Source organism: Microcaecilia unicolor, chromosome 6, assembly GCF_901765095.1.
Source record: "Microcaecilia unicolor chromosome 6, aMicUni1.1, whole genome shotgun sequence".
In the NCBI taxonomy this organism is placed as follows: Eukaryota; Metazoa; Chordata; class Amphibia; order Gymnophiona; family Siphonopidae; genus Microcaecilia; species Microcaecilia unicolor.
Window position 1 is genome coordinate 83945706 of NC_044036.1, and position 10799 is coordinate 83956504.

A 10799-nucleotide genomic window follows, 5' to 3' on the forward strand; every position below is an offset into this window, starting at 1 on the left:
GAAGGCAGGGGAGTTCCTGGCATCCTTGGACATCAAGGAAGCGTACTTGCATATTCCCATCTGGCCTCCTCATCAACGCTTTCTGCGTTTTGCAGTCCTGGGCCGACACTTCCAGTTCAGAGCCCTCCCATTCGGGTTGGCTACTGCTCCGCGGACCTTCTCCAAAGTAATGGTGGTCATCGCGGTCTTCCTGCAAAAGGAAGGAGTACAAGTCCATCCTTATCTGGACGACTGGTTGATACGAGCCCCCTCTTATGCAGAGTGCGGCAAAGCTGTGAACCGGGTGATTGCTCTTTTGAGCTCCCTGGGGTGGATCATCAACTGGGAGAAAAGCCAGCTGCGCCCGACTCAGTCCCTGGAGTATCTGGGAGTTCGATTCGACACCCAAGTGGGCAGAGTGTTCCTGCCGGACAATTGGATTGTCAAACTTCAGGCTCAGGTGGACCAGTTCCTAGTAGCCTCTCCTCTTCGGGCTTGGGACTATGTGCAGCTGTTGAGCTCTATGACGGCCACGATGGAAGTAGTGCCCTGGGCCAGGGCTCATATGAGACCACTACAACACTCTCTGCTGCAGCGCTGGACTCCGGTGTCGGAGGATTATGCTGTGCGCCTTCCCTTGGACCCAGCAGTGCGCAAGGCGCTGAGCTGGTGGCTGAAGACAGACAAGTTGTCTGCAGGGATGCCTCTTGTGAGTGGATTGTCGTCACGACGGACGCCTCTTTGACGGGCTGGGGAGCCCACTGTTTGGGAAGGACAGCGCAGGGGCTCTGGTCTCCTGCAGAGGCAAAGTGGTCTATCAACCTCCTGGAACTCAGAGCCATTCGGTTGGCGCTATTGGAGTTCCTCCCGGTACTGGCGTTGAAGCCAGTAAGGGTCCTGTCGGACAATGCCACGGCTGTGGCCTATGTCAACCGCCAGGGAGGTACCAAGAGCGCCCCTCTAGCCAAGGAGGCCATGAATCTATGCCAGTGGGCGGAAGCGAGCCTGCAACAGCTGTCAGCGGCCCACATTGCCGGAGTCATGAATGTCAAGGCGGACTTTCTCAGTCGCCATACCTTGGATGCCGGAGAGTGGCAGTTATCGGCTCAGGCGTTCTTGGACATCACGAAGCGCTGGGGTCAGCCGAGCCTAGATCTGATGGCGTCATCAGCCAATTGCCAAGTGCCGCGCTTTTTCAGCAGAGGACGGGACCCTCGATCCCTGGGAGTAGATGCTCTTCTCCAACAGTGGCCGACACAGGAGCTTCTCTATGTGTTCCCGCCCTGGCCCATGTTGGGCAGGGTGTTAGACCGGGTGGCAAAGCATCCGGGCCGGATAATCCTGGGTCCAGACTGGCCCAGACGTCCCTGGCATGCGGACTTGATCAGGCTCTCAGTGGACGATCCTCTGCGGCTGCCAGTGGAGCAGGGCCTGTTGCATCAGGGTCCCGTGGTGATGGAGGATCCCTCCCCCTTTGGTCTTACGGCCTGGCTATTGAGCGGCAGCGTCTGAGGAAGAAGGGCTTCTCAGACAAGGTCATCGCCACTATGCTGAGAGCGAGGAAGCGCTCTACTTCTACTGCTTACGCCAGGGTTTGGCGTACCTTTGCAGCGTGGTGTGAGGCAGGCTCACTTTCTCCCTTCACTGCTCCAATTTCTTCAGTGTTGGCGTTCCTGCAAGAAGGTCTGGAGAAAGGCCTGTCGCTCAGTTCCCTTAAAGTCCAGGTAGCGGCTCTGGCTTGTTTCAGGGGCCGCCTGAAGGGTGCTTCCCTGGCTTCACAGCCAGATGTGGTGCGTTTTCTCAAGGGAGTTAATCACCTGCGCCCTCCTCTGCACTCAGTGGTGCCTGCGTGGAATCTCAACCTGGTGCTAAGAGCCTTGCAGAAGCCGCCTTTTGAACCCTTGTCGAGGGCATCTCTGAAAGACCTGACGTTGAAAGCAGTCTTTTTGGTGGCTATCACTTCAGCCAGAAGAGTATCCGAGCTCCAGGCACTATCATGTCGAGAGCCTTTTCTGCAGTTCACTGAGGCAGGAGTGTCTATTCGCACAGTGCCTTCCTTCCTGCCCAAGATTGTTTCTCGCTTCCATGTGAATCAGCAGCTCTGTCTCCCATCCTTTCGTAGGGAGGACTACTCAGAGGAGTACTCTGCTCTCAAATATCTAGATGTGAGACGAGTCATCATCAGATACTTGGAAGTGACCAATGATTTCCTGAAGTCGGATCATCTGTTTGTCCTGTTTGCAGGTCCTCGTAAGGGTCTGCAGGCTGCTAAGCCTACAGTGGCAAGATGGGTCAAGGAAGCCATTGCAGCGGCTTATGTGGCCGCGGGGAAGGTGCCGCCTATCCAGCTGAAGGCTCACTCCACTAGAGCTCAGGCGGCCTCGATGGCAGAGGCCGGGTCCGTCTCCTTGGAAGAGATATGCAAGGCGGCAACTTGGGCATCGGCCCATACCTTCTCCAGGCATTACCGCTTGACTGTGGCTGCTCGGGCGGAGGCCCGGTTTGGAGCTTCAGTGTTGCGGTCAGGGATTTCAATGTCCCGCCCTGGGTGAGTACTGCTTCGGTACATCCCACCAGTCTATGGATTGATCAGCATGATGATATGGAAGGTAAAATTATGTATCATACCTGATAATTTTCTTTCCATTAATCATAGCTGATCAATCCATAGCCCCTCCCAGATATCTGTACTGTTTATATTCTGGTTGCATTTCAGGTTCAAGTTTAGTCTTCAGTTCCTGTTCAGGAGGACTTCGTGTTCAAGTTTTTTCAATTGGATTCTTCAAGAGTTGAGACGAGTTTGTGTTACAGTGAGCTGCTGCATTCCTCTCCCCTCTGTTTTACGGGGCTGGATTGAGACCTAAATTCTGCCGGCGCTCCCTCCCGCTTCGTGCGGCTGTAGGGCAGTTTTGTACCCCTCCCGCTTCGGCGGTGTTAGGGTCAGTCAGCTCCTCCCGCGGTTGTGGTTGCACGATAAGCCAGATCCCCCAGCATCGGCGGGGTGGTGTCCCTCCCCCGCTCCGCGGGGATGAGCTGGACGGATTCCCCTCCCCCACTTGTGTGGGGATGAGCTGGGTTAATTCCCCTCCCCTGTTTCGGCGGTGGTGAGCTGGGCAGAGTGTCCCTTTGTGGGTGTAATTCTCTGTGCTGAGTCCTGCGGATGGAGCTTGGATATCGACATACTGAGGAGTTTCCGGCAGCACATGACCACATATAGGGAGGCAAAAGGATTGCTATCTATCTCCACCTGCTGGTAGATGGACACAACCCACCAGTCTATGGATTGATCAGCTATGATTAATGGAAAGAAAATTATCAGGTATGATACATAATTTTACCTTCTGAATGAAACATGAAAAATCATACAAACAGTTTTAAAAACAGTACGCACTTTAAGAGGCGGCCAGTGAAGTCACCTTGCATATTGGGAAATACTGTCATATCTTTTCATGCAGAAAACTAATCGCACTGCTGTATTTTCTATCAGTTGTAATTTGTACGAAAGTTTACCATTCAATCCAACATAAAGAGATTTACAATAGTGTGAATGGGACAACACCGGCATCTGGACCAGACATGCAAAATGTGATTCAAAGAAATAATGCCTAATCAGATAAAGTTGTGTTTGGTGTACAATGGGCTGCACAGCAGTTAGCACACCTTAGTAAAAGAAACCCTAAATCAGGGGTTCCCAAACTTTTTCGGTCTGTGCCCCCCCCCCCCCCCCCCGTCACATGGGTCTCCGCAACTCCCCCCAGGCCACATGGGTCTCCGCACCCCCCCCCTCACACCAGCACACCTCTGCCTCTCTGCAGCCTTCTCCTTTCACACCAGCACACCTCTGCCTTCCTTAAATCTAGCATCGCTTGCTACCTTCCTTCCTGCAGGTCCAGGATTGCTGCCGCTTCCTTCTCCTTCTTCTGCTGCAGTGCTTCCAGCATACATTTTCAGGCCATCCACGGTTCACACAGGCACTCTGTGGCCTTCCCAGTCTGCCGCATCTGGCCAGCTCTGATGCAACTTCCTATTGTGAGGGCTGGATGTGGCAGAGGGAAGTCCCCGCAGTGCCTGTGTGCATTGCGTATGGCCCGAAAATGTAAGCTGCAAGCACTGCAGCGGGGGAAGAAGCAGGAAGCGGCAGATGCCGGACCTACGAGAGGAGAAAGTAGGGAGCAATGTGCCAGGGCACCTCTGAGAGTTCGCTACATAAGTAATGCCACACTGGGAAAAGACCAAGAGTCCATCGAGCCCATCATCCTATCCACGATAGCGGCCAATCCAGGCCAAGGGCACCTGGCAAGCTTCCCAAATGTACAAACATTGTATACATGTTATTCCTGGAATTGTAGATTTTTCCCAAGTCCATTTAGTAGCGGTTTATGGACTTGTCCTTTAGGAAACCGTCTAACCCCTTTTTAAACTCTGCCAAGCTAACCGCCTTCACCACGTTCTCCGGCAACGAATTCCAGAGTTTAATTATGCGTTGGGTGAAGAAAAACTTTCTCCGATTTGTTTTAAATTTACTACACTGTAGTTTCATCGCATGCCCCCTAGTCCTAGTATTTTTGGAAAGCGTGAACAGACGCTTCACATCCACCTGTTCCACTCCACTCATTATTTTATATACCTCTATCATGTCTCCTCTCAGCCATCTCTTCTCCAAGCTGAAAAGCCCTAGCCTCCTTAGTCTTTCTTCATAGGGAAGTCGTCCCATCCCCGCTATCATTTTAGTTGCCCTTCGCTGCACCTTTTCCAGTTCCTACTACTACTACTACTACTATTATTTAGCATTTCTATAGCGCTACAAGGCATACGCAGCGCTGCACAAACATAGAAGAAAGACAGTCCCTGCTCAAAGAGCTTACAATCTAATAGACAAAAAATAAATAAAGTAATCAAATCAATTAATGTGAACGGGAAGGAAGAGAGGAGGGTAGGTGGAGGCGAGTGGTTACAAGTGGTTACGAGTCAAAAGCAATGTTAAAGAGGTGGTGCTTTCAGTCTAGATTTAAAGGTGGCCAAGGATGGGGCAAGACGTAGGGGCTCAGGAAGTTTATTCCAGGCGTAGGGTGCAGCGAGACAGAAGGCGCGAAGTCTGGAGTTGGAAGTAGTGGAGAAGGGAACAGATAAGAAGGATTTATCCATGGAGCGGAGTGCACGGGAAGGGGTGTAGGGTAGGACGAGTGTGGAGAGATACTGGGGAGCAGCAGAGTGAGTACACTATATCTTTCTTGAGATGCGGTGACCAGAATTGAACACAATACTCAAGGTGCGGTCGCACCATGGAGCGATATAACGGCATTATAACATCCTCACACCTGTTTTCCATACCTTTCCTAATAATACCCAACATTCTATTTGCTTTCCGAGCCGCAGCAGCACACTGAGCAGAAGGTTTCAGTGTATTATCGACGACGACACCCAGATCTCTTTCTTGGTCCGTAACTCCTAACGTGGAACCTTGCATGACATAGCTATAATTCGGGTTCTTTTTTCCCACATGCATCACCTTGCACTTACTCACATTAAACGTCATCTGCCATCTAGTCTCCCAGTCTCGTAAGGTCCTTCTGTAATTTTTCACAATCTTGTCGCGAGTTAACGACTTTGAATAACTTTGTGTCATCAGCAAATTTAATTACCTCGCTAGTTACTCCCATCTCCAGGGTGTCATGGCGCACAGTTTGAGAACCGCTGCCCTAAATGTTGATAGCAGGCTGAATTAGTGATGTGCAGAGGGCCGGTTATTTAAGAACTGGCAGGCCTAGATATACTGTAGCAGGGGGTAAATATTTCAAATTCAAGCAGCTGAAACATTATGGTGTAGTGCTATAGCCTGTTCACATCAAAGCTGGATAAAATTTCACTATGATGTGCACATATAAACCACAATAGGACATAATCAGAGCTTGATCCACAACTAAACGGCACATAGACTGAATATTCATTGCATGTAATCTTTTATGAGTTTGGATGTACCATAGCGCCACAAATCTGAAGGGAAGCAACAAAGATTTTTTTTTGTATGCTCACATATGACTATCTTGCAAAAATAATACTGGCTAACATTTCCATCTTGCACTTGATTCTGACTGTTTTACAATGGCTGTTTCCCTTCTGTTTCCATGCTCTTCATATCAAGGGTGACTGTTGGCAGTCTGTGCTGTCCTGTAATGCTTGTGTGCTATTTTTACTGCAGGTTGGCCTTGCAGTGGTGAATGGGCAGCTTATGGCAGTAGGAGGTTTTGATGGAACAACATACTTGAAGACAATTGAAGTTTTTGATCCTGATGCAAACACTTGGAGGTAGCCTTTAACTTTCTTTTGCATGCAAACTACAAATATCTACTTGGGATATTTGAACCTTCACAACATATCACAAAATTTAAGAGTTGCCCTACTGGATCAGAGCTAATGACCATCTAAGCTCAGTATCCTGTTTCCACCAATGGCCTGTCCAGGTCACAAGTGCCTGGCAGAGTCCCCAAAATACCAAGATTCCATGCTACTTAACCTCAGGGATAAGCAGTGGCTTTTCCCAGGTCTGCCTCGATAATGGTTTATGGACTGTTCTCCAGGAACTTGTCCAAATCTTTTTTTAAACCCAGCTACATTAACTGCTTTTACCACTTGATCTGGCACTGAATTCCAGAGGTTAACTATACACAAAGCAAAAAAAAAAATGTTTTCTCTTATTTTAAATGTGCTGCTATAAAACTTCATGAAATGTCCCCCTAGTCATTGCACTTTAATGATTTTTTTTCTCTTTATCCATTCCACTACATTGAGAATTTTATGGACCTGTATCATATCTCCCCTTCAGCCATCTCTTCTCAAAGCTGAAGCACCCCAAGCTCCCTAGCCTTGCATTTGAGAATCGTTCTAGTCTCTTAATCATTTGTCACCCTTTGTACTTTTTCCAGTTCCACTACCATATGTAGACGCCATGGTCCTATCAGAAGCATGACACAAATTCATGTCCTTTGTCCTGAAGAGATCTCGGAACAACAACCTGATTTCAGTTTATAGCCCCCAACTTGAGGGGTGTGTCAGTCATGGCCCAATAGCAACACCAGACTTTTGCCACTGGTTGAGGACTATTTCTGTGTTGGCAGGATTATAAAATGGGGATAAAACTCTGGGTAATTGTGACTGAATATTTATGACGTAGCTTACTCTGGTTCCATGAGATCTAGAGCAAACTGCCAGGCAGGTCTTATTTCAACCAATTAAAGAAGGCAGCTTAAAAAGCCATGGACTAGAGCTGACAGGTATAGTGGTACTGAATGAGTTTATTTGTTTTGCTTTCTGCAGGTTGTATGGTGGAATGAATTATCGCAGACTGGGAGGTGGAGTTGGTGTAATCAAAATGACACATTGTGAATCTCATATATGGTAAATACCTAAGAGAAGTAAAGTCTGTTTTCCAATACAAACTTTAAGACTGAGAGATTGTTGGATTGCCCCCAGTTTTCTGTGGGACATAAATCTAATTTAATCCATTGCCAGTGCCTCTTCCATCTGGAAATACATTGAAATAACTTTAAGGTACATTTGAGGGAAGCAAAATTCGGCAGGCTCCATTAGAGACTGTGCTCCTGCTGAAACGTCACTTCTGCTTTTTTAAGCTTGTGTTCATTTCAACTGGCCACTTTAAAAAGGATGCTAGCAAAAGAATGCAACACTTGTAAGCTGTATCATGCTAAATAGGTCTAAAGGAAATACCAGAAGCAAACCAAACCATATATCATCTCCAGGAGCAGTGACCATCAGGAGATGGAAAAGTGTTACAGTAAAAAGCAGTCTTGTTGCAAAGATTGCTGGACAGTCGTCTGCAAGATGCCATCTTCATCAAACAGCTTTTAGGACTATGCACAGAAAAGTATTTATTACTGTACATATTTTTTTTTAATTATGTACTCAGCTTCGTCTGCTAGTCTCCTGTTTTTGTTTTTAATAGGAGTTCAAGTAGAAATGGTGTAACATACTGCTCTTGGCACTCTGTTCATATAAAGTTGTTGAGAATGCCAGTATTCTGAAGAGTTGAAATGGTTCTGGAGCATGTAGGATGAGAATCTGGACTTCTATGTGCCTGAAGCTGCAGCTATTTAATGATAAGATGGATTGGGGAAGGTTCATAGAGCAGGCACATGAAGATAAAAGGATTTGTTCAGTTTGCAGAGGAGGTGTTCTGATTAGAAATGTCTTTCATATCCATGTTTACTTTGCTGGACTTGAACCCAAAGGATTTTAAAAGTTTTTTTTTTTTTTTTGGGGGGGGGGGGGGAGGGAATCAACTATTCATTCTTGTTACTATCTCATTTTGTCCAGTAATAGAACATTCTGCTAAAACTATTACTATTTAGTATGAATAGTTGGCTGGGGTGGAAATTTGGGGTTATTTTTGAAAACCTAGGTGAAAGCCAAAATTGCCCCAGCTCATAAAAGTCTGTATTGTTCCCATGTTTTGTGTATGTTTATTTTGGTTTGACTCTCATCCTGCTAACCTCTCTGGCCCATGGTGCAAGTGCTGAATTGTACACAGCTGAGAAATTTTCACCCACGTAACCTGTACATAGCTTGTGTTAAAGATGCCACCTGTACATTGGTTATTTAATGCAGAGAGAATACTGGGTGCCAAAACATTCACTTTCAGTAAATTATCATTGTCAAGCCACGCTAGGATGAGTTAGTGGTGTGGTGAATTTAAAATGGGGGGGGGGGGGGGGGGGGAAGCAAGCGGAGAGCAGCAGTAGTATCAAGAGGTACTCAGGATAATCATTTGGGTCCTTGGCTTCTAACTGAAGTTCAGATGTAGGCTCCAGATCAACTCTTGAAATAGGTGAAGCGATGCTGCTAAGCACTGGCACACCTGAACCAATAATGGTAGTTCTAGCACTGATCTGATGTAAATTGTGGCTGCTGTTCTATAGTTCATTATTCTTCCTCACATATTCACATGGCACATTTCAAAACATATATCCTAAAGATCAAATTGTAGTCAACTGGCAGATGTGGAAATACTGCGTAAGCCTCTGGTGAAAATGCTAAAAATAACTTTCAAATGTCATATCCTAATATAAGTTTACACATAAAACCAAATAAATCAGACATCCTCCAAAATTATTTTTCCCCTTAAGTGTGTACATAATAGGGTTTTGTTTGAACATTTTTACTGATGACAAAATTAATATTCAGAACAATATAAAGGTGGTAACTAATCTTACCTTTTCCACTTGTACTTCTTCATGAATCTTGGTGAGGTGATTGTACTAGGAGACTGTGTGTTAACTGTTTAAAAGCTATATGTGTGTGTATATATACACACATAAGACATGTACACTGTGTGGAAGGTGACTTTACCAGGTCTTTTGATGAAAACTGAAGTAGTTGTTGTCATCTGAACCAGTTTTGTAACAGTAGGAGGACAAGGATATAGTGAACTAATTTCAAGGTGGAAACTGATCAGACAGGAATATCATGCATATTTTAGTTCCTTGGCCTGTTATTTAAGGTTCTTAAAACTCCTGAATTTTTTTTTTCTTTTGGGTCACACTTGCCCCAGGAGTTGGAGTTAACCTGTATAGAACAAATGCTAACTTCTAAATTATCCACCCCCACATTAAAGTATAGATTCTGTTGTGTTTCAAAAATGTTTTACATTTTTTATATGCAGCAGCTATCTTGCATCAGACTTGTATAATGATTTTTTTTTTTATTTGAAAAATATTTTTATTTAGTCACATTGTTCCTAAATACAGCTGTACAACGGGTACAAATAGAGTGAACTGCAATATAACCAATTGAAAACATAAAGAATTTTCTCCCTCACTTTAAGGCTGAATACTCTGTACATTAGTAGCAGCAGTCCATAAACGTTCTAAGTGTGTCCACTCCTCCGCACCAGGGTCAAATCTACCCCTCCGTCTGTCCGTCAGTTGCTCAAGTCCCATTATATTTCGGAGCCTCGTTTTCCAATCTACAATCGTAGGGCCCACTCTCTGTTTCCAGTGGGCTGCTATTTCCAGTTTCGCGGCTGACAAACATAGTCTTTTTAACCGCTTCTGCCATTTCTTGCCCCTTTTATTTCCCCACCCTAGCAAACACCACTTCGGTTCTGCAGGAAACTGTGTATCCAAAATAGAGGTCAAGCATATAATTATTTCTTCCCAAAAAGAGCGTACAAGACCACCACACATGTAAGAAACTACCGAGGTCATTTTCACATCGCCAACACCGGTCTGAAGCAGTAGCATACATTCGTTTTAACCTATCTGGCGTGTAGTACCATCTGCTTAAAACTTTGTAGGCATTTTCCTTTATTAATACACATACAGATGCCTTTTTTACCTCTAGGCATACCCTTTCCCATTCCTTCACACTCATTTCACAATTCAAATCGCGCTCCCATGCTTTCATATAAGGTAGTTTAATCAATTTGCTGCCTCTAATATAATTATATAGTCTGGAAATGCCTCTCCTCCCCACCTCCAGTGTAACCCAGATGTTTTCTAAGGGCTCCTGTTCCCTCGGGTCAGCTTGTAACCACCCCTGTTTGCTCATATAGTGTTTGACCTGCAAATATGCATAATTATCAGACTCCCGCAGGGCAAACTTCCTCCTTAGTGTCTCAAATGTTCTTAGTGTACCATCTGACAACAAGTCACGGAATCTCCGCAGGCCCTTTCTATACCATTCATGAAACGTACCCCCCGCTTCTCCAGCTGGGAACTCGACCTCATGAATAATATGAGCCATTGTTGAGGTTTTAACTCCCTTCTTAAATTTGCGTTTCAGCACATCCCATGTATGTAACAAAT

At 45.9% G+C, this 10799-nt stretch overlaps 1 protein-coding gene across 4 annotated transcripts in view; it reads left to right on the forward strand.

Annotated features, from left to right (window-relative positions):
- The window catches only part of KLHL20 (kelch like family member 20), a 154240-nt gene extending 145546 nt beyond the window's left edge, over positions 1–8694 (forward strand). For 3 of the 4 annotated variants that reach the window (XM_030207239.1, XM_030207241.1, XM_030207240.1), the window contains 2 exons: positions 6179–6285; positions 7294–8694. In XM_030207239.1, the coding sequence (XP_030063099.1) occupies positions 6179–6285; positions 7294–7378 (192 nt within the window). In that variant the 3' untranslated portion in view covers positions 7379–8694. The remainder of the gene's footprint in view (positions 1–6178; positions 6286–7293) is intronic. The other variant, XR_003942558.1, reaches the window with a different exon arrangement.
- Positions 8695–10799: the final 2105 nt, after the last annotated feature.